General features: G+C 39.2%; 2 protein-coding genes across 2 annotated transcripts; both read left to right on the top strand.

Moving 5' to 3' along the window:
- The first annotated feature begins 1,358 nt into the window (after positions 1-1,358).
- troap (trophinin associated protein) lies at positions 1,359-8,445 on the top strand. Its single transcript, XM_074681636.1, has 13 exons — positions 1,359-1,520; positions 1,868-1,954; positions 2,286-2,523; positions 2,616-3,120; positions 3,971-4,089; positions 4,291-4,342; positions 5,345-5,490; positions 5,616-5,670; positions 5,782-5,864; positions 5,961-6,047; positions 6,212-6,626; positions 6,728-6,915; positions 7,902-8,445. The coding sequence occupies exons 2-13, from the start codon at positions 1,893-1,895 to the stop codon at positions 7,974-7,976; spliced, it is 2,025 nt and encodes a 674-aa protein (XP_074537737.1). The 5' UTR covers positions 1,359-1,520; positions 1,868-1,892; the 3' UTR covers positions 7,977-8,445.
- Positions 8,446-10,726: 2,281 nt separating this feature from the next.
- Positions 10,727-21,855, top strand: pfkma (phosphofructokinase, muscle a). The gene is made up of 22 exons (XM_074680848.1): positions 10,727-10,845; positions 13,373-13,446; positions 13,599-13,676; positions 15,546-15,735; positions 15,953-16,118; positions 16,267-16,311; positions 16,595-16,703; positions 16,825-16,920; positions 16,999-17,091; positions 17,213-17,338; positions 17,451-17,515; positions 17,759-17,822; positions 17,927-18,073; positions 18,471-18,541; positions 18,633-18,720; positions 18,807-18,959; positions 19,043-19,207; positions 19,294-19,355; positions 19,482-19,593; positions 19,740-19,839; positions 21,395-21,500; positions 21,591-21,855. Exons 1-22 carry the CDS (start codon positions 10,755-10,757, stop codon positions 21,730-21,732), a joined length of 2,343 nt encoding a protein of 780 aa, XP_074536949.1. The 5' UTR covers positions 10,727-10,754; the 3' UTR covers positions 21,733-21,855.
- The last annotated feature ends 1,301 nt before the right edge of the window (positions 21,856-23,156 follow it).

The raw sequence follows: 23,156 nt of genomic DNA on the forward strand, positions 1-23,156 counted from the left end.
TAACCCAGGAGGTGCTGTGACAAATGTCGCCCTCTAGGGGTTTTCTGGTTTGAGGGTGAACCAAACAGTGTTCAGAACTGTGTAGAACTGAGATTTGTAAAGTAGTGATGGGAAACTTGATTCTTTTTACTGAGTCGAGTTTAAATGAGTCACTCACCAAAGTGAATCGGACTTTTGAGTCATTTGAGTCACTCGAGTCAGTTACCCAAAAAGTGCATAGAAATCTATATTTCAGAGAGATTCACACCAGCGAAATGACTAAAAAAGACAATTAATACACTCCAATGTGAAAAAAAGAGCGAAAGATCAACATATATTAAATAAACTTGTTTTTCTATCTCACAAATAAAATAACATTAAATTAGATAAATATAACTGAGAAAAATTACAAAGTTCAAACAGTGCAACATTACAAAAAATAACTATGTACAATAAATCTAAAGTAAAATAAAACCTCTTGACAAATATGAAAATAAACGGAATAAAAATAAAGTGTCAGCAGTCATCAAAAAAATCACCCCTCCTTTAAAATGAATTGTCCTCACAACAAATTGGCATTTAGGAAAATGATCTCACGAACCTTACCAGGAGTGAGATGGCAATGCTACGTACGTTCGAGCTGGCGAGTGACTCATATGAGTCATACTGTGAGTGAGTTAGTGATCCGTATGTACTGTGGGTGAGTTAATGACCTGTATACACTGTGAGTTGAGCCATTCTACGTACCAGCCATTCTCCCAGGATGTGAGTGAGGGGCTGGGGTACCGTGAGCTTTGTACTGAGTCAGTACATGAGTCATTTGGGTCGAGGAATAATGATTCTCGAGTCAGTAAAGTGATTCTCGGGTATTGAACGATTCGTTCATGATTGGCACAACACTATTGTGAAGGCCTGAAACATGTCACTCCAACTGTTTCCAAATCTAAATGTAGAGAATCTTTGTGTGATATTATCTTTTTCAAAAAACCGTATCTGCTAGGTTTTCTGTTGTGTTGTCAGTCACTTGGTGGTGTAGCCTAGTACAAGGGCTAATTGGTATTTCAAATAATTAAAGTTTAAAGAAACGGATTTTGCTGCAAAGTGTTCTTGAGTCACATTATGTGCACTGTTTGTTCCTTTCTAGGACTGTTTATTGGTATTAAAAACGTATACGCCGTTCCTTTAGTTTTTATTAATGGGCTTTCCTATTATACTCCTCTGTGGTGCCAGCAAGCCGCGGTAAAAGCTGATCACGTGGTAAAACAACTTTCGCGTCGTTTCCATGGTGCTGTTTATCTAAATCTCTCGCTCATTGGCTGACGCCCCAGCCGCAGCCAGATTGGGCGCTGTCATTGGGTTTCATGGCTTCCTGTTACGACCAATAGCGAAACGCGCTTTTTACAAACTGCTGCGAGTTCAGGAAGTTGACAGCCCCTGCGGTGTGAAAGGACAATCGAGGGATCTTTAAACCTTCACAAAACGACTGAAAACCCGAATCATTTGGAAGCAGCTGTACCACAACGGGAAACCCGGAATAACAGGTGCAGATGACTTAGACCTTCTCTACTTTGAGAGTAAAATACATACAAATGAACTGCTTTATGTGTGTATTCAGCATTCGCATTTGTTAACGTGTGAAGAGGAGCCCTTTGCTCGCCTTGAAGCTAACTCCTTTTGGTGTGCTAGCATTCAGACACAACGCTGTCTCGTTTTCTGTGTGCTCGGGCTTAAATGCTGTCAAAATTTTTCTTTACTTGTCCATCGGTTGTGGTACTTGGTGATTATCGTTATGCTTGTTTTTATTCTCATTGTCTTGGTGATTTTTCACGCATGGCTACTCATAATTCGACGTCTGTTTATTTTTTCTTTTCATTCGTTGCTGATCTAGCTGTTCTCTACTTATTGCTGTCACCATGGATTCCTCTCCAATACTCCGCCTTCAAAGTCAGGACAAAATCCGAAGTGACTTTCTAAGGTAATTCAGAAAAAAGTATCCTATAAACTGCAGACACATTTGCACAATGTTCGGGATACCTACTTTTGCCACTGGTCAGGCAGCAGATTCCACATGAGCTATCCTTTTGACCTATATTTATACAGCTGGTTCCCTAGCACTTACTTTTCACAGTTTTTCAGACAGATTTCTTCTATGGCTGCTTGTGTTTGAATGCATTTTGGACCAGGAGCTTTTGCATCTTTGGTTAAAAAAATGCAAGGCTGCAGGGAAACATTTCAAAAGTAATGCAGTACTTTTATTTGCAGTGGTTAAAACTCTTTGTCACTGATAGTAATGTTTCTCCACATAGAATGAAGAATCAACAAAACAAAATGCCATCTCAATCAAAGCCTTACAAACCCCAGCCTACACCTCATATTCCCGATAAGAATATTGAAAACAAGGATCCAGAAAACGCACAAATTGGAAGGAAACCACCTGTACGACCAGGTGTGAGTAGGCTCCCAGTGCTGGCAAAGTCTCTCCATCTTCAGACTCCCTCCGACTTCAGTCAGTCACACTGTAGATGGGAGGAAAAACCTCTGGCTGTAAGTGCCCCCTTCCCCTTTTATAGATCACATTTAACTCAATCATATAATTGCCCATGTTCCTAATAGTATATGTTTTTTTTTTTTTGCAGGGTAAGGCTAAGAAGACAAGGCCATGCACCAGGCCTATACCTTTTAACCTCTCGCAGCCAAAGAGCCTGCGAGGGAAAACTCAGCAGCCCCCTGTACTTACACAAACAAGGACTGGCTCTCATCCTGTCCAACCTGATAACAATTCATACACCGCTCGTTTAAGAACCCAAAACGTTAATGCAAAATCAACTAAACACCCTGCTAAATTCAGCAGCAATGTGAACTCAAGCACAAGCACTGGGAAGTCTACAGTGAAGGCAGCAAACAAGACTTCTCAACCGCTTGGACAGTGTGCCTCTTCCACATTTAAAACCTCAGCCTGTTTGTCCCAGCCTCTATCAGCTGTTTCTAATAACGTTTTGCATCAGGACCACAGCAGCGTGTCTTCTGCTCAGCTTACCGCCAGTACAGAGGCCTGTTTGGATAACATGAATCAGCTCACTCTCAAAGAACCAACTAAGTTCTCCCAAGCAAGCCAGAATATACAGCTAAAAATTTCCTCAGGTAAGTTAGGAATGATGTGTTCCTGAAATGTCATTGCTGTTTTGCACACCATTTTTATTGTTGTACACAGTTTTACCTAGTAAAGTTAAGTTGCTCTTATCAAAGCCTTTTCTTATAAAAAAAAATTACCAGTGCAACCGTGGGAAATGAGCATTTCTTTTAGAATGACGTAAACCTTGCACTTTAGCCCTGCACTTCCTGAAAACCTGAAAATTTTTATTTGTAGAATTTGTCTTCACTCAACTGTAAAGACACTTTGAGAATACATTATTAGTCAGACTGCATTGGTTGAAGTCAGACTGGCCCAAGAATTCAGTGTGCTGTTTGTATATGGTGATACACTATCCACCAAATAACTGTAAACATTGGTTTTGGCTGTTGTTTTCTGCCTGTTTGCACACACTGCCTGTTAACTAGTAGAATTTTTTTAATCTGCTACAACGCTGCATTTCTGTAGAGAAATTAATTTTAGAATAGAATAGAACTTCATTTGTCATTGCAACAAGTGCAACGAAATTGCAAAAGCCCTTCAGTCAGTGCATAACATTTTAAAGTGCAAAATAGCTGCCATGTTCAGGTGCCTGCCTGACGGTAACAGATTAAACATGTGGTGTCCGAGGTGAGAGGGGTTCTGGGGTTTTTTTCCCGCCTTTCAGAGGCAGCGGGAATGGTGCATTTCTTCCAGTGTGAGGAAAGTTAATTTTACCTGTCATGTATCATATAGTTGCTATTCCTAAATATGATTTAGAAAACTGCAGTCGTTGGGATTTTCATGACGGAATGCCCCTGTTTTCAGTTGTTTCGTTGAAAACTAGGACTATGTTTTTTGATGAAAATTTATTTCTTTCAGAAAAAGTTGAGAGTTTCACGCCAGACCACGCAGCATTGCTTAGTGTCCTCCGAAATGAAGGAGTAAGTGCAACAGGTCCGGGATCTGCATCTCCACAGTCTAAACCCTATAACTATGTGGTGAGTTGACTTTTTGACTGTTGTTTGCAGCCTTCCCTTACAGTGTCTTTTGGACTACATGCTGTCCTGATAATGAAGTGTGCACTTATAATGTGTTTTTTGGGGGGGGTCAGAGTTTTGATTTTTGTGTTTGAAAATTAACCTTAACACTGGAATTTTCAATCAGTGTTTAATATTTTTTTCATGATTCATTTGTTGCAGCCCAAGCGAGTGTCAGTGATGAAGAGTCTGCAAAAACCTGGAGCCTCTACTGGTAATCAAAATATTTAGGATGACAGTATTTGATCACTGCATGCAAAAGGTGATGTTGTAGAGAACATGGTGACATCAGGAAACGTCAGCTTGTCTTATTGTAGTTCTGGTGCATTTATATCAATGAACAGCTGACTGAGTCTTGATAAAAGGCATAGTTCCACATCAGGAAACACTCCTGTTCGCGTTTCTGCTCTGAGTAAGAGAGGGTTGGAGATGGAAAGAGTTTGCCTGGAAAGCATTAGCATGCAGTATTAGCAGGGTTTGTATGGGCCCTGAGTCAGGCGCTAATCACCTTCGGCCATTTGTTGTTTTACACTGCGTCCCAACTTATTCTTTAAGCTGCATCTTTGTGTATATTTAAAAAAAGGATGTTGACTGACCTTTTGAAATTTGTTAAGAAGTCAGATAGTGAATATATTTCTTCAAATGTGTGGTTAATACAATGCTTCCTGAAGTTCTGTAGGCTGTGTTTTTAAATAAATGCAGAAACTGCATTTTCTCCTGATATATTTTTTTTCAGGAGAGGTTTTGTACTTGCCTTTTGGGCCTTTGCCGCTGGTTTTACCATCCTATATCCAGTAGAGGCCGCAAAGCTAGCCCTACAGGAAGCTAAGAGTCTTCTAGAAACTTCTTGTTTGATTCTTGACGGTTCTCGGCTTGATAATGTTCAACAAGCTTTTTCTACGCTGGGTTTTCTCTCATTCTGACCCTTTAGCACATATTTTCTTAGTGGTTTGTTGGTCATACTGCAATTTCCTAGCCATATCATATTCTATGATATGTTAGCAAGCATTCACAGCTTTCTATTTCCCATGATAAACCTGGCTAGTGTGAAGCTGGCTCCTGAATATGATATGTCTGACTTCTCATAAAAAAGCAGACTTTGTTAACTGTTTGTAAAACCTCAGTACCCAATATGACTTAAGATTGTTTCAGAGTACATGAACTGGTCTTTACATGTCAAACAAAGCAAGTCAAGCCTGTTAACTTTGTTCCTCAGCATCAGGGAAACAGGTGCTGTTCTCCCCGGACCCTGCAGCACTACAGAGTATCCTGCAGAATGAGGGAGTGAAGGCTTTGGGGCCTGTTGGTGCCACACCTCGAAATCCAGTCCGTCCATCAGGCAGAGGCACTTCGGTCTTTACAGTATGAAAACACTATTTTTGTTTTACAAAAGCTAAGATTAATTGTACCAGAGGTCTGCACCTTTTAGCTAACTACAATGTATTTGAAACACACTCTGTGTCATCTTCAATTGTTTCCTCTCTCAGGCTCAGAGAGTCCCAGTTAGGAAGAATCAGTTAGAAGCTGCTGGTGGACCAGTAGGTAGGATGAGGATCTTTTATTTTTTAATTTAAACTAAAACCATGAATTTTTATGCACTTTTACCTTTCTATATTATTTCACATTAACACAGCATGGCTGTTTTATTCTCAGCTACAGCGCTAAAAGAAACTCCACTGAGGAAATGGACTCCGCAGAGAGTCCGTGACACCAGACATCAGCCCATGTCTGCGATGGTGGGTACACATTTACTTTTTGATCACCCTGTGTTCGTTGTTTATTTTAATATATCTCACAGTTACTCTCTTATCTCACAATAATGCCGTTCTAAGAAATGGCATCTGTCGACGCAACAGTCCCCGTATGGCAGCACTCCTGGGTTGAGAAGCTTCAAAACTAACCTTCAGCCACGTCAGGAGGTAAGAGAGATAGAGAGATGTTTAAAGGGTTGTTTCTCATCATAATCAGCATGTGGAAAGCATATTGTTTATGTTGATGATGATGATGGTTTATCTCTCAAGCAGCTCATTTGCATCTGCAGCACATCACTGTTAATTTATACGACCTTCTCATGTGTTTTCAGGAAGTGGTCCAGAGATTATTTGATGATAAAGAGGACCAGCAGGGTATGAATGTGCTGGAGAAAGATCCAGAGACACACGCAGAGCAGCTCCTGGTAAGAGTCAAATCTGAAGGAAGTGACCTGAAGAACAGTCCACGATATGAAGGAAAGATGGGACCCAGTAGGGATGACAGGGATGATGAGGAGAAGAGACAAGAGCATGGGATTGTGGAAAAACAACCATTCTTCCAAGCACCACAGAGGGAGTCAGTCATTTTTTTCTCAACGGGCAAAAAACTGTTAAGGGCTCCACGCATTGAAAAGCAGGAGCAGCATGGCCCAATTCCATCAGAGCAGACAAATATGCCGTCAGTGCATGAAGAGGAGTCAGAACTGACCTGTCGGATCATCCCTGCTGTCCAGAGTCAGCACAGAGGTACCACTGACATTTCCTAGTCCCCAGTGTAATCAATCACACAGTGTTGTTCAAACAACCATCATCCTTGTTTCTAATTTTGATAAATGTATCCATCACAGATCTCATTGTACAGAGTACATGTTCTAAGAGCCCTGCAGCCATGCTGCTGCGTAAACGCCTCCCTCAGCTGGAGGAGCTGCGCCTGGACGAGGAGGTGGCCACCTACACATCTGTGACTATCGAGGCTGCGCCAAGGCCTCGCTGTGGAAACCCAGTGGCCTCCATCCTGCAATTTGAAGAGTTCTCTGTGAGTACACAAAGAAAAAAAAGTTATTTAAGTTCTATATGAGGATTTTTTACATTCAACATGCACAATAATGTCATTTTGAAATATCCCTTAATCAGTTTCTGAAGTCAAGATAAAAAGAATTTCCTGCACAAGTCACCAAATAACCGAAGACATGTTTTTCTCGAAAACACGAAAGAATTAAAAACAATCTCTAACATTGCCACACATAAACGGTCACATCCACTGAGGAATTTAACCGTTTCAGGGGGCTTCATTTATCTTTAACATTGATTGAGACACACACAGTTTGAGGCTAACTACCTATGAGGAACTTTTGCTCAAACAAGGAAAGATCAGTGATTATACGCAATACAAAATGACAGCCCTTCTATAAGTAATTAAAGTGAATGATAATACAAAAAAAAATTCAAAGAGAGATTTCAGAGTCTGACAAGCTATTGTAAACAAACAAAACTGAGGATAGTTGAAAGTCCCACTTTTTTGTTGTTCTAGTTAAAAAAAGAAAGAAACTGTAAACTCACAGTATTTTATTTATCCATAAGATTTTCTTTCCAAAATTCAAAAACACAAGATTGAGGCTGGATATAACAAAAGCTTTTTTCATTGCTAAGTGTTTAGGCTAGGAACACCAAGAGTTTGAGTTTAGACCCTTGCTTTGATACAGAAAGAGACACGTTAAGCTATCAGTGAAAGTAACTGTATGCAAAATGTATCAAACAAAAACTTGATCTGACTCTTGTTTGGGGATTTTATTTTTTATTTTGGACAGAAAGAGATTAGCTTTTGACCTCTGATTTAAGAGTTTTATTTCATGAAGGGCTCGGAAAAAAGGTACAGAAAAAGTCTCAAATTTAATGTTTATCAATATTTTGTACCAGGTTACCTAATTTTCTAATATCTAACAAAAAACAAATAAAACATATCCCTCACTATTCAACTGCATTTCTCTGCTGTGCCCCTAAAAACTTCATTTTGTTTTCCAGAGATTCATACCAATCAGCTGCGGCCTCTCGTCCGGCCCTTCTTCTCCTCAGAGCTCTCCACTGCATGAGCGATGACTTGCACAACAAAAACACTAAACCATCTTCTTTAAGTGACTCGCTAAGCTTACTGAAAATACTAACACTGGTGTTTTGGGCCTAAATGCTAGTCCAAAGAATGCTGCTGATATATTTTTATAGAAACTTTTTTTAAGCATAATGTTTTCTTAAAAAAGGTTAAATTCCTGCCAAACAAATGCCTCTTTTATTCTGCAGGCACTCATGTTGGCCTGTAATGTAGATAAATGTCTATTAGAAATTGTGTTAACGACTTGTATGAATACACATATCGTAAAAATAATGTATGAAACGATCACTGGGGACTGAATCTCTTTTAGAGCTTAAGTATTCATAGTGAGCAGGATGGCTCGAGTAGTTTGTCTACAAATTTTTAACACACCAGACTCTCTTTGTGTACAGATTGATGATTGTTCTTGGTGTACATTGTTAATAATAAATTGCTACGTGTCAATGTCTGGTCATGTTTGATTTAACTTAAGAACTTTTGAATTACAGGAAGGGCTTGTCCAAAGTGTTATGCTTTGGTAATCATATTTGCATCCAGTAGAGGATCCAGGTATTAGTGCTATTTCAGCACAAGCAGTTTTGTTGCAGATGCAACTTATCAATAAGAACAGTTTTCTACAGTTTTTGTCAGTAGTCTAAACGACCAAAATTTCATGTCAATGAAGATGTAAAGTTTCAATTTTTTTGCTTGTTTAAGCCATTTATTTAGCAGGATATGCCTATGTTTTGTATTGCATACATTTATACATATTTGTTCTTTTAAACTTTTAGTAAAAAAAATCTGTTATTGCTTCTTTCCCAAAACGAAATATGCCTTTATCAGCAATTATTTGTCTCAAATATTTTAACTTTTACTTTATAGTTATGCCCCATGAGTCTCACAACTAGAGGCATTGTGTGAAAGTTAATAAGTTAATACTATATATATGCATATATATATATATATATATATATATATATATATAAATATATATATATATATATATATATATATATATATATATATATATATATATATATATATATATATATATATATATATATATATATATATATATATATATATATATATATATATATGCATATATATAAATAAATATATATTTTTTTCTAACTTTCCCATGTATTAAAGATGGATATAGAGTAACAATGCTGGGTGTTCATTCTGTTGTGTGCATATTTTGCTACATTCAATTTGTGTTCGAAATTCCAGAATCTGTCTGTGAACTGCTCAGAAATCATTCATTCATTCTAAAAAATAGTTCAGGATCTTCCAGAGGATCTCCTTTAGATTTCCCAAAATGATGAGGTCATTGTATAATTTCCTATCCAGATCATTGCACATCAGAGGGAGGGCTTAAAACACCAAACTCTGCCCATAGACTGTATAATAAATTGATAGTCTCCCTGACGTCACCCATCTGTTCCTGAAACAGAGTTTTGAGGCAAAACAGCTGGTGTGGTCATACTGGCTTTAAGTCTCCACTCTAACAGCTGTAGGGCATTCATCAGTCACCTGACCTGAGCTGTGCCTCTGACTGGGTGAACTCATGATCTTAATATCTTCTAAACAAATGAGTTAGAAAAAAAAATCATCACCCATACAGTGTGTACCAATAGTCTAATAACTGATTCATACATGAGACATCTTTCTAGGCTGTAAATACGTAAATTTCAACACTTCTGCATTGTCCTATATTTTTTGACCAGAGGTTGCTGTTTGCTCTGCCCTCATTGCCTCTCCAGATGGCTGGCCAATCAGATGAATGGGTTTGTAGAGTGGGGAGCCTTAAAGATACAGCACTAAAATGAAGTGCTTCAGACTGAAACTGACATAAATGTTTTTTTTTAAATATTAGTGTTAAAAATGGATTGCTTTGAGCTGCATACTTGTATATGCAGTTTATAAAGCTTTAAAAAAACACTATAACCCCTCTTTAATACAATCTTCTCAGCTTATTTACATAAAAGAGATACCTTGATCTGGCCTGATGAAGAATTAAACCCATATTTTGGACATGACAGGGTGAGCTTGCTGAGATGTTGCTGTGCCCCATAAAAAAATATATTGAATTGCAGCCTACAAACTCACCTCATGCCAAATCAGCATAACTTTTATGACTCTGTCTCCATGAAGCTCATGACCCATTAACATTTTCATGACCATTAGCAGTAGCAGTAAGAAAGTCTCAGTTTCAACTGTGAAGAGGAGACTTTGAGATGAAGGTTTTTAAGCTCAAACCACTTGTTTATCTGTTCTATGATTTCATTACAGAGTACCAAGGGACAATACATTGCAATAAAAAAGTTGTAAACTTGGGGGTGTTCTGAAATTTTTGACCAGATGTGAACATTGATGCCGATTTCAATAAAAAAAAATCAACCTGGTATGTTTTTAGTGATTTGATTTTTCCTTATAAACCCCATACAAAAACAATCAAATAAGTAAAGTTATACCATCTATATGTCTGTCAAAGTTTGTCTTGTCACATGAGTGTCATGTGTTTCTCTGTAACTGTCCACTGCAGGTGGTCACTGGCCCTGATGTATATTTAGTAGTGCTGTGTGGTAGTGAGTGGTGGAGGGTGTCAGTGGGAGGGGGCTCTGGGGCAGGGTTAGGAGCAGTTAGTCATTAAAGCCTGTGCCCTCACTCGTGCCTCCCCTGTGGAGCAGAGACTGAAGAAGGAGCAGCTGCACTCTGTTCTTTCTCCTCTTCTTTTCCCCCTCTGTCGTTCCCACCTGTCTACCTGAGCCGGTTCCTCTTGAAACATGTCCAAGAATCTCCACCCAAAAATGGACCCCACAAAGATGGGGGTGGGACGCTCCATTGCAGTGCTGACGTCTGGAGGAGATGCCCAAGGTAAGCAGTGAGTGAGGTGTTTTATATTATCCTAGCATTGAGTTCAAACATTATAACACAACAAAACGAGTAAATCTTATTGGACGGTATCTTCGCTGCTGCTGATGCCCAGAGCACTGAACACTGAATCCCAAACAGCTGTCTTCTGTCTCATGAGGGCCAATAAAGTTTTATGTTAGATCTCTGTCTGCATGAAGCGCACAGCGAGTTCAGGAGCCCGAGAACAGAAAGGGCAAGACACAGTATTTCCATGTGACTCTGTGAAAGAGTGTCAGAGTTAAAGGTCAACAGTGGTTGATGCCTGAGAGTCTTAAAGTGTGCATGATGAGAAGTTTATGTCATGCACGGGACACTTCAAGTGTTTGATGTCAATCCAACAAAGATTCAAGTGTCAGTAAAAATGACACAGCATTAAGAGTCTCATGGTTTGCTTTCACTATGGTGCTGATAAATATTATAGTTACAGAGTTTAAATTAAGGAGCAAGTTAAAGCTCCTGATGGGAGATTTTAGCTGATTGTGAAACAGACTAAAATTATTGATTAAGCCCCTCTATGAGCTACAAAGGCTATAGAAAACAAAAACCATTGGAAAAAAAACTGACAATATTTAGGCCTATGTGCTTTTTGGTGTTTTGAACTGCAGCTAGGGGGGGGGGGGGGGGGGGGTGTCAGGACGAAGCAATGCACAGAAAGAGCTTTTTTCATAGACAGATGGAGTAATGCATTTAACCTTCCAAAAAGACAAGATGACTTATTAAAGAGGCTACAAGGACTATCTGGAAAAGCTAGGGTTTTTCCAGAATAAAGACTCCATTTCCCATGAGCACTTGCACACACTGTCATAATGGTATGTTCCATTTACATCAGAACTGGGGAGAGGGGAGTTGGAATGACATCATCTCTGAGTTGAAATCATTCCAGTTGACAAATTGGTATAAAAATGCAACAACACATCTGGTGCTTGTCAGTCAGGCTATTAGCTGTTGTTAGCCATTGTGAGCCACTGTTAGCACTTCCTGCATTGTAGTTCCCGCATACCACATGAAGAATGTAAATAGCACAACAGCAATATTTTTTATGTATCTATTTATGCAGATTAAACAATACTATATATACAGCTGATTTAGTGCAACAAACACTAGTCAGAAATGCTTATATAAACCAAATATTACCGTTTACTTCTGGGGCAGCCATCTTTGATAGTAAACTTGGGGGTGGTATGGATCCGCCGACTTCCCGGTAGGAAATTCCGACCTCAGGGGGCGTTCCAGTTGAAAGTTCCTACTCGGAACTCATAAATTCCATCTTCCACGTATGAACGTTACGCACCATTGGGACATGACTCTGGCTAAGCGTCTTTTTAGGATCCAAATGAATGGAGAGCAGATCTTTTTAAAGATTTTCTTTCGTAACTTTTTTAGCAGATACACCCCAACAAGACGATGTATTTGTCAACAGTTACATAGCGCTGCTGTTAGGAACGTGCCAACACACAAACTTTATAAACTCAGTTTGTACTGTAGTTTAGCAACATTTAGCAATATTCACAGTCCAGTTCTCTGAGACGTGTCCACAAAGTGTAACATTAGAAAATCCTGGTCATGTCCTGCCTGTGCTCAACTCCCAAGCAAAGCAAACAAAACCTCACTTCTCATTTTGTTGAAATACCACTGCAGACTAAGTGCTGCATGTGAGTTGTAATGAACATTATCACAAACAGTTTAGCCCTTTTAGCCTTTAGCCCGTGCTTTATCACTCTCCTGTTTCGCTTTTTTTCTGCTCTTCTGTCCTTTTTCTTTTTGCCAGTCCAGCTACAGAGTCCTCCGTTACCATAAAATTAATCCCAGAAATCCTTTTCAGCAGAGAAAAACACAGATGTCTCTTCTCACTGCTTAACTTTACCGGCCGGTGTGGTGTTGTCATAGAGTCTTGTTAAAGTTGATCTTATTTGTTTTGTTTTTCAGATCATAAAGTAGCCAGCCTCTTCCTTCATTTCATTTGTTTAAAGACCAGTTGAAAACTCTGCTCAGGGGCTTTAAAGCTACTATTATTATAAACTTGTGTCATGTTCCATCCTTTCCAAACATGACTCTTACCCTTTGTGTTAAGTCTTTATCCCACTAAGTGTTCCCTCATTTTGTGTCTTCAAAGCTAATTTTAGTGGCTCTGACCTTTTTCTGGTATGGACAGAGAGAAACGCCCCCAATCCTCAGCTGCTGTCTGCTGAAACAAGAGCTGCAACATGCCAGCCTGCTCTGCCACAACACAAGCACTCACCCTGTGGCCTTTAGTGTTCCACACATCCAGGGGCAAGATGGTCCACAAGACATACAGTACTCCCCAACCCGGCCTCTGTCCTTTTCCCTATGGTTATTTCTGTCTCATCTATTCAGATTCAGGGTTGCTTAAAGGTTAAGAAGAATGGGTCTGTGGATCTTGATATGATGACATGTTGAATGCAAAGTGCCCTTGTGTTGTATTGTGAGTTGAACATACCTCACAGAATATGTCATTTTTGTGTCTCAGGTATGAATGCAGCTGTAAGAGCCACAGTCAGAGTGGGACTCTACACAGGAGCTAAGGTCTTCTTTGTTCATGAGGTACAGTACAGCTGGCAGTCGGACGTTTTCCAATGATAGTGCAACTAAGTATAATAAATCTACTCCCTACTACTTTAAGAGAGATTTGTATGTCATCAAAGCGAGTTTCACTTCAGTAAATAAACCACAGAGTATGTTACCATGTGCTGCAGGGCTATCAGGGTCTTGTGGATGGAGGAGACAACATCCGCCCGGCCACATGGGAAAGTGTGTCCATGATGCTTCAGCTGGTGAGTGAACTACAGCCAAGTAATCACACGCAGAAAACGGCACAGATATGCAGCATACGCAAGAAAGCAAAATGTTGCAGTAAAGCTTTATACATTAAAAAATAAACAGAAGACTTGTTTCATTTAATTCAGGAGGGATTTCCCTGAAATTTACATTGCTGGTTCTCCGCCATTCAGATGGTTTCTAGATATCTCCAGTCTCCTCTGTGTCCTTGTCCATCTTCTAGAGCAAAAACTCTGCACTACGCAAAAGAAACAAACCATAAAATCAAAGACAGAAAAAGGAGAAACCTTTGATTATCAGTTTTTTTTCTTAGACTAAGACCATGGTTTTGTTGTGCACATTTTCAATCAATCAATCAATCTTTATTTGTATAGCGCCAAATCATAACAAACGTTATCTCAAGACACTTTACAAAAACATTTACAGGTCTAGACCTGTAAATGTTAATAAAATTTTATTAGCAGAAACCCAACATCAAGACAAGATAAGGAGTCTTATCTTATCTTAATCCACCATGAGTACAGGACTTTGCAGCATTTAGCAAGTTACAATGGCAAGGAAAAACTTCCCTTTAACAGGCAGAAACCTCAGACAGAACCAGACTCATGTTAGACAGACATCTGTCTCGACTGTGTTGGGGTTAGTGATATCCATCTTGATATTCCTGTGGCTACATCAGCTAAATGGAAGTGCTTGGGAGTCTGGTCTTGGGGGTCAAGGGGCATGTATTATTAGAAAAAAATAGAGTGAACATGCCTTCTTTCCATAGAAAGTGAGCTCTATTGTTTGGTCCCAGTTATACACAGGCCTAGAGTAGTGATATATAGCACAACTCATTCAAAAGACTGACACATGCAGTTCCTCTGGGGCCGGTGCGTTCAGGGGCCAAAGCTTCTTGGTTTTCTGGAAATGTGTCCTACACGGTGCTCTTACTTATGAAAAATGTAATTAGGTGGAGTGAACGTGTCAGTGCGAAACAGATATATGTTAAAAGAGTCTCTTGAGTCTCTGTGCGAGGTGACTTTCTCTGCACGCCTGCCATATGCTGCTTTGAAACCCGTTCAAATCAGTGTTAACCAGAGAGTCCAGGAGCCCTTGGGCATCGAATAACCAACCCATGCATGGGCCACCCCTTACGAAAGAAAAATATATGTACCAATATATTTTCTGAAATGTATTGTAATATATTATTGATATATTATGATATACATGAAATAATATATTGAGGACACATATACAATATATTATATATTCATGAAATATATTGCAATATATTGCAAAATATACAAATGATTGCCGCTTTCCATATATTGCAATATATTGGGAAATATATACTAAATCTCATATATGGGAACACATTATCTAATACATGACATGATATTTTCCAATATGCTGCAATATATTTTTCTTTCGTAAGGGACATTGAGGGGTGACCTGCAAGGATAAGTTCCCATGAGTAATATGGTAGAGAGATGGTTTCTTCATTGAGAGAACCAGTTGCAAATGGAGCATCCAGGTGTAAAGAGCTTCCAATGGACTATTTTACTGGTATGTCCCATACAATAGTCAGCATTCAGTCAGATTTAGCCAAAAAAGCAGTTTGGCCTAAAAAATGAACTCAGCACCACCAATGTTTAATATAAAGTGAAGGTTGAGTGGAGGTCTGCCTCAAACCTGAATGAGAGACACAACCGTACTGTTAATGTTGGGACTCCCAGTTGTGTTAGCATACAGCTATTCTGTTCCACAATCATCTTTCTGTAAAGCATTATGTAGTCCGTTATAGCATTTTACACTGTTCTTCAAAGCAGGAATATTTTTCATATCAGTAACTGTGTCAGAAACAGCCACTCTGGATGTTTTAGGGGGGCACAGTGATCGGCAGTGCCCGCTGTAAGGACTTCCGCTCCAGAGAGGGTCGTATGACCGCTGCCCGCAACCTGGTGAAGCTCGGGATCACCAACCTGTGTGTGATCGGAGGAGATGGGAGTCTGACCGGAGCTAATGAGTTCAGGACCGAGTGGAGCGGACTTTTGATGGACCTCGTCAAAGCTGGTAAAGAGACAAATGGAGAGGCTGAAATAATACAAGTGAAATCTTAAAATCATCTTTTTGTAAGTCGTTAGCATGTGCAACTAAGTGCTAGCCCAATGGTAAAAGTCTTACTTGGTCTCAACATGCTGTCAACTTTACATGTAGGCCCTTATTTAGAAAATAAAAGCCTAAGCATTAAGTTTCTATCACTGATTTTTAAAATTATTATTTTCCACAGGTAAGATTACTGATGACGAGGCAAAGAAATCCTCCCACCTGAACATCGTAGGCATGGTGGGCTCCATCGACAATGACTTCTGTGGCACTGACATGACCATCGGAACCGACTCTGCCCTGCACCGCATCATCGAGGTGGTGGACGCCATCACTACGACCGCACAGAGGTAAAGCACACCTGTTACCCTCTCTTTTATCCCAGTGATGTCTTTCAACACGAATGGAGCTCCATCACAGCCGCAAAAATAAACAGAATATAAGAAAAGTGCATTTTTATCTTGCTTTACCGACGAGATACTGTCTGTTCCTCCACAGCCACCAGAGGACGTTCATCCTGGAGGTGATGGGCAGGCACTGTGGGTCAGTACCTAGTGTGGTTAGTGTTTGTACATGTGCGGATAAAAACAATTTTACATGATAAAACTGTCTTAGATTCAATAATATCTCATGGCCGGGTGCTTCATGATGTCAGCTTTGTACCTGCAATGTCCCACAGTTTGTGTAGCTTGTCTATAATCACTTCTTTCAAATCTTAACTCTAAAATTAAAAGCTAACAAGGTGGGAAACAAATAAAAAGCAGCTAAATATAGTATTTGGTAGAAATTATATCCACTCACCTTTCCTGTGTGTGTCTATTGGCAGGTACCTGGCCCTGGTGACAGCTCTGGCCTGTGGTGCAGACTGGGTGTTTATTCCAGAGATGCCTCCAGATGAGGGCTGGGAGGACCACCTGTGCAGAAGACTGACAGATGTAAGTCCGTTCACATTTTCTGAAGATGCTCCCCAACTGTTTTTAAACACTGTAAAAACTGTAATCTTAAATGTATTTAAAACTTCCAAAAGAATTAGACTATTGTTTCCTTTGATTCCAGCAAAGAGCCAGGGGCTCTCGTCTGAATGTGATCATTGTGGCTGAGGGTGCAATGTCAAGAGATGGCAAACCCATCACCTCTGATCAGATCAAAAAGGTTAGTGTTGCTTTATAATTTGTGGGTAGTCAAGTTTTACATCATATCATGTTTAATGACTGATTGTTTGGTCTCCAGCTGGTGACTGACAGGCTCGGCTTTGATACTCGTGCCACTGTTCTTGGACACGTACAGAGAGGAGGGACACCTTCAGCTTTCGACAGAATCCTGGTAATTATTTTCTTTTCCTTTTTTTAACAACAAATTTAAAAAGTGGTTTGCTACGTAACCACTGTTTCTCAAATCACTACACACACATAATGATCTGAATCTCCCTTTGAATGTGATCCAGGGCAGCAGGATGGGTGTGGAGGCAGTGATGGCACTGCTGGAGGCCACTCCAGAAACTCCAGCCTGTGTGGTCAGTCTGTCCGGGAACCAGGCGGTCAGACTGCCTCTTATGGAGTGTGTGCAAGTGGTACGACTCGACATTCTCACACTAAGACTGAATACACCACCTAGCTCTTTCTGGGTATTGATTCATTTCTCATTAAGGAAAGTGATTTTGCTTGTCTCCCTCTTTTCTTCAGACCAAAGATGTGACTGCTGCCATGGCTGAGGGTAGATTTGAGGACGCCATCAAGCTTAGAGGAAAGTAAGTGTTCAGCAAATCTTAAATACAATGTGGCTCTATTACAAAACAAATGAAAAAAGTTCACAGGGTTTAATGTAAAAGCAGCAAAAGACAGAAAAGACAGAAAGACGTTCAAGCAAAAACAAAACTACATAAATGATTTATGCCTCGACTGAACCTAAATGATAATAATCACAGTCAAATAAAAAGAAGCTATCATCTCTGTGCTGTGAATCAACTCTAAATCTTATTCCTGAATTTTAGGAGTTTTGAGAACAACTGGAACACATACAAGCTGCTGGCTCACATCAACCCACCTGATGTGAAGGTGAGGAGACTGTGCTTCCTTTACCTGACCCTGCTGAGACTTTTTCATAAAAACATCAATTTCATGTTATGAATACTATTTCCCCCACTCCCTCTTACTAACAGAGCAATATCAATGTTGCTATAATGAATATCGGAGCTCCCTGCGCTGGTATGAACGCTGCTGTTCGCTCAGCCGTCAGGATGGGTATCATCCAGGGTCACACCATGTTGGCTGTCCACGACGGCTTTGATGGACTGGCACATGGACAGGTGAGATTTCCTTTCTGTGTTAAAATTGGAATGATCCTGTTAAATCTGAGCAGCTGTCAACACTAAACAAACATATGAGACAAAAAAGGGTAAATTTTAACCACTTGAATGTTGCTCTGCAAACATAGTGCAGGAGTGGTATTAGTATTAAAAGTAGATTTATCCAAAGACTTTTTGTCTGAAGGTATGAAGACGCAGTACCTGCACGGTTTAACATGACTTGGCTTGCTTTGCACAGAGAAAAAATTAACAATAACATTCAATGAGTAAATATAAAGCAAATGTATCCACTGAACAACAAATTGATTTAAAAAGGAAACATGAGTGATTTTAGTGTGTTAATAAGACCCAAAACTCAGAACTTCCTGAATGATTTTCTTGTCCCCCTTCTCTGCAGATTGAGCCGATTAACTGGACTTCTGTGAGCGGCTGGACTGGAAAGGGCGGCTCGATGTTGGGCACCAAGAGGTAAAACCAGAAGAAAAAAAAATGTGTGTTTTATTTTTTAAAGTAATATGACTTCAAACCTTCTGATCTTGCAACCGTCTGTGTCCCAAAGGACTCTGCCAGGCAAACTGTTGGAGGAAATCAGCCAGAACATTGCAAAATTCAACATCCACGCTCTGGTGATCATTGGTGGGTTTGAGGTAAGATGCAGCAGCTGTTGATCGCTCAATCTTTGACCAAACCTGCTGTGAAACACATTCATCTAAACTTCTCTCTGCCTCTGTAGGCATATGTAGGAGGCCTGGAGCTGGTTCAGGCTAGAGAGAGATACGAGGAGATGTGCATTCCTATGGTGGTCATTCCTGCCACTGTCTCCAACAACGTGCCGGGCTCTGACTTCAGCATCGGCGCTGACACTGCCCTCAACACCATCACCTCTGTCAGTGCCTCAACAGCAGATAAACCCACATATGATATGTACAATAGAGATAAATCTTGATGCATTTCTTCTGTTTTCTTCAGACATGTGACAGAATCAAACAGTCGGCTGCAGGAACGAAGCGTCGCGTCTTCATCGTGGAGACTATGGGGGGATACTGCGGCTACCTGGCCACTATGGCTGGTCTGGCTGCAGGAGCTGATGCTGCCTACATCTTTGAAGAGAAATTCAACATCAAGGACCTGGAAGTGAGCTGACTACTTAAAATCCTCATCTAGTTTGGATTGCAGAAATCTCTGGGCTCAGATTGTGGTTTTGTGGATTTGGCTTTTAGGTGAATGTAGAACATCTCCTGGAGAAGATGAAGACAACGGTGAAGAGAGGTTTGATCCTCAGGTGAGTTTCAGTCAGGACTAACTTAAACGTGCAGATGATCCCAATCTATAACCTTCAAGTAACATAACAGCAATTTACAGTCGTATAATAATCTACGTAAACATCCATCTCTTTTTCTGAAAATAGGAATGAGAACTGTAACGCAAACTACACCACAGACTTCATCTTTAACCTGTACTCAGAGGAGGGGAAAGGAGTCTTTGACTGTCGCAAGAATGTCCTGGGACACATGCAGCAGGTCTGTTCATGCACTGATATGTCCATTCCAGGTTTTTTCCTCTTCCACATTTCACTCGATAACATGTCTGTTGATTCTGTCGTCTCGTCATTGATATATGTATATTTGCATCTGGGAAATCCTTAACACCTTTGACTTTTCTTCAGGGAGGCACACCAACTCCCTTTGACAGAAACTTTGGCACAAAGATGGGGGCCAAATCTGTTATCTGGCTGACTGACAAGCTCAAGGAGTGCTACAGGCATGGTATGTGGCCCTGAAATGAAATGTTTTAATTCTCATTTATGAAACACTTGGTCAAAAAGCAGAACCTTAACTTGCTGCAGGTGATACGCTCCTTAGTGAGAGGGTCCAAGTATAACCTTCTTCAGAAGATCTGAGGCACTGAAAGGGGTGTTTAATTCAAAGCCTCAAAGTTAAACATGCCGTGACAAGTTTCTGCCATTATTGTTGTCATTAGGGCAATATGATGTCCTATTTAGGCAAACATGATGAATGTAAACAGGTAAAGTCCTGGGATAAACTTGCTGAAGCAGAGACATTAAAAACATTTAACAAAGCATCATGGAGGATAAAGACCACATTTTTTCTTTATCTCACTTTCCCGCAACCTTTGCTCCGTTTTTACCTGATGTGATGCTGTCATTTCCCCTTTTTAATCTTTTTATCTTCTTCTGTCTTGACAATATCACACTCATTCACCACTAATCTCCCTCTGCTAAATATTTCCTGTCCTCTCCCCGATTCTCTTCTTTGTGTTGGATTGACAAAGCAATTTGTAAACATTTTGTTTTTGAAGGTGATATAAAGATATTATTATTATTATCATCATTTTTATTATTATTATTATTATTATTATTATTATTATTATTATTATTATTATTATTAATATTATCATAAGTGAAACATAAAAAAACTGGAATACAAGAACAGGACTGTACATAATTGTGTCATAAAACCAGGAAAATATTCTTTTTATAATATTTCTCATACACATTTTGTTATTAATAACTTGATTCTTTATTTACAGGAAATGATTTATAGCTTTCAGAACTTGACACTGCACTGTATAAACCTCTTAAAGCTTTTTTCATTTTCAATTCTTATGCCATAAATATGTATTTCTGTTTGTAGTCTAGTAACTTTCTTGTTTTAGGATGGACTTTTGCACTAAATAATAAATTATTTAATGTTTGGTTGAAGCTCATATATCTGTATAGTAGTCTCTTCAGTCTATAGTCTCCTTTTAAAGCCCAATTCACTCTGGAATATCAATTTCAGTAGAGATTAACATAAATGGAGATGTCCACAGGCAAAGAAAAGCAGCCTGATTTCTATCCTTTGTTTACATGCCGAAAAGACAACAAGAGGCATTTGATATTTTAAAAGTATTTCATGTGAAAAAACAGGAGGTGAATCATTGTGGAAAATTAGATAAGATTAAATACACGAAAAAACGTATTAGTGCACAGAACATTCTTTCATATCTACAGTCATGAGCAAAAGTTTTGAGAAGTTTTGAATTTTGTCACTCACTTAAATTTGATTTATTTTGTACCTTTTGTTGATGTTTTTTTATTTACTTACATATATAATTTACTGATATTGTGATTAGAGTGATATCAAGAAAGTATATCCTTTAGTGAATTTTTCAATAAAGAATTAAGTGTCAAAAAAGGACTGGAGTATAACCTCCACCTCTGCCACCAAATAAAAAAACACTGTTTTATCATGATGACTGATTATTTTTGACAAATAAAATAATTTTTAACTGGACCTTTTTTATTATTATTTCCTGAAGGTCGTATCTTCGCCAACACACCAGACTCTGCCTGTGTGTTGGGGATGAGGAAGAGGGCCCTCACTTTCCAGCCTCTTGCTGACCTAAAAGAAGACACAGACATGGAGTAAGAAACATATTGACCATTATTTCGCTGTATCAAAGCAACATGCTTTGTTGTGAATACGTGGAATGATCCCTCACCTGTCTATTTCAGGCACCGCATCCCTAGGACACAGTGGTGGCTGAAGATCAGACCCATCATGAAGATCCTAGCCAAGTACAACATCAAACTGGACACATACGAACATGCTGACATGGAGCATGTGATCAAGAAGAGGAGTCCTCTCGGGAAATAGGCTTAATTTTGATACAAAGGCGCACTTAGAAGACAAAGTGAGGAAATTTTTCTTTTTCATCAAAAAGTCTTCAAAACATGTCCACATGACCTATTTGAAGAGCTGCTGTTTCTTTCATTGTAATCCTAGATATGCTTTTCTGTCATGCAGTTTGTGTTGGTAGTCCAGAAACCTTCAGTTTAAGAATTTTGCAAAAGTCCAAGATTCCAAATAAAGATATATTTAAAAAAAAAAAAAAAAGCTTTGGTTTTCATTTTAATTGAGTTTTTAAATCAGTTTAAATTAATATCCTATTAATTTGTATTGGATTTACTGGTATAACACCAATGAGCAACACACTTAAGAGCTGTATATGCTGGGTTTCAAAGGGCTGTGTTGACAACGTTTTGTGAACCTTAATGTGTGAGGAAACACTGACACACAGACAAAATACAGTTATAAAATGTTTGTGGTCCCAAAATTCATATTTATTTAGAGTGAGAAATCCATTGTGATACTAATCCTCATCGTTTGTATCACTGTCAATAACTTTTTCCCAAAGTTTTCTCTATGTATAATTTTACTTACCACCAAGACACAGGTTTTATCTAAACTTGTTTCATATGGACCTAAGTACAGTTTTCAGATAGACTTGATCAATCATTTGACTAATTGTTCAGTTGAGAGTCTCTCCCCAACAGAAAAATAATACAGGAAACAGTAAAATCTACATTTTTAAAGGATCAGAGGAACCTGAACGATTGAAAGTTCTGCAAGATAAGTTTGATAAGTTTGATAAGGTAATACTGAGTAGGCAATGTTTGAGCTTTCTGTGCACATCAAAGGTTTTCAGTAGTTTATCTACTGCAACTGAATGCAATACAAGTTGGACAAAAAAGTGATCACATCAGTGCTACTTCTCCCCTCTGAAAGGTTGCCAAGAGACAATTCATCAACAATTTGTCCCTGATCACCCTGATAGCAGTGTTTCCACTCAATCAGCAGGAATGTTTTGTCCTGTAATAGGAGTTTCTGGTAAATGCAGAGAAGAAAAGGTTTTTCAGACATTTGTGCTTGCATGTGTGTATGTGTGTGTGTGTGTGTGTGTGTGTGTGTGTGTGTGTGTGTGTGTGTGTGTGTGTGTGTGTGTGTGTGTGTGTGTGTGTGATCAGTGATCTGACTTTTGTATACAGTAGTCTTAGAATAATGTAATTAAATAGCCTTAAAACTATGTTATACCCATGGAGTTTTTAGTCAAAATGTTGTCTTTTTTTCCCCCTTTGGGATCACAGGTGTAAATAAGCTTTTTAACCAACACTTAGCTCTGCAGTAATGTGGATGGCACCTGTCAAAAACCATCCCATAAAGCCGGAGGACCTTATTCTGATCATTAATTGTTCAAGGAATTTGACCCCAAGCTAATAAAACAAAGAACACTCAAAAAC

The sequence above is a fragment of the Halichoeres trimaculatus genome, unplaced genomic scaffold (assembly GCF_033239565.1).
Source record: "Halichoeres trimaculatus isolate MK-OKI-2021-1 unplaced genomic scaffold, fHalTri1.1 fHalTri1_scaffold_11, whole genome shotgun sequence".
Classification (NCBI taxonomy): Eukaryota; Metazoa; Chordata; class Actinopteri; order Labriformes; family Labridae; genus Halichoeres; species Halichoeres trimaculatus.

What these genes read in the sequence shown, in the direction of transcription:
- troap (XM_074681636.1), top strand. Translation starts at nt 1,893, where the DNA reads ATGGATTCCTCTCCAATACTCCGCCTTCAAAGTCAGGACAAAATCCGA. An exon ending in GGGAGGAAAAACCTCTGGCT is followed by an intron (nt 2,524 to 2,615) that starts GTAAGTGCCCCC and finishes TTTTTTTTGCAG; the next exon opens with GGTAAGGCTAAGAAGACAAG. An exon ending in TGCAATTTGAAGAGTTCTCT is followed by an intron (nt 6,916 to 7,901) that starts GTGAGTACACAA and finishes TTTGTTTTCCAG; the next exon opens with AGATTCATACCAATCAGCTG.
- pfkma (XM_074680848.1), top strand. Translation starts at nt 10,755, where the DNA reads ATGTCCAAGAATCTCCACCCAAAAATGGACCCCACAAAGATGGGGGTG. An exon ending in ATGGACTGGCACATGGACAG is followed by an intron (nt 18,074 to 18,470) that starts GTGAGATTTCCT and finishes CCTTCTCTGCAG; the next exon opens with ATTGAGCCGATTAACTGGAC. An exon ending in CAAGGAGTGCTACAGGCATG is followed by an intron (nt 19,840 to 21,394) that starts GTATGTGGCCCT and finishes TATTTCCTGAAG; the next exon opens with GTCGTATCTTCGCCAACACA.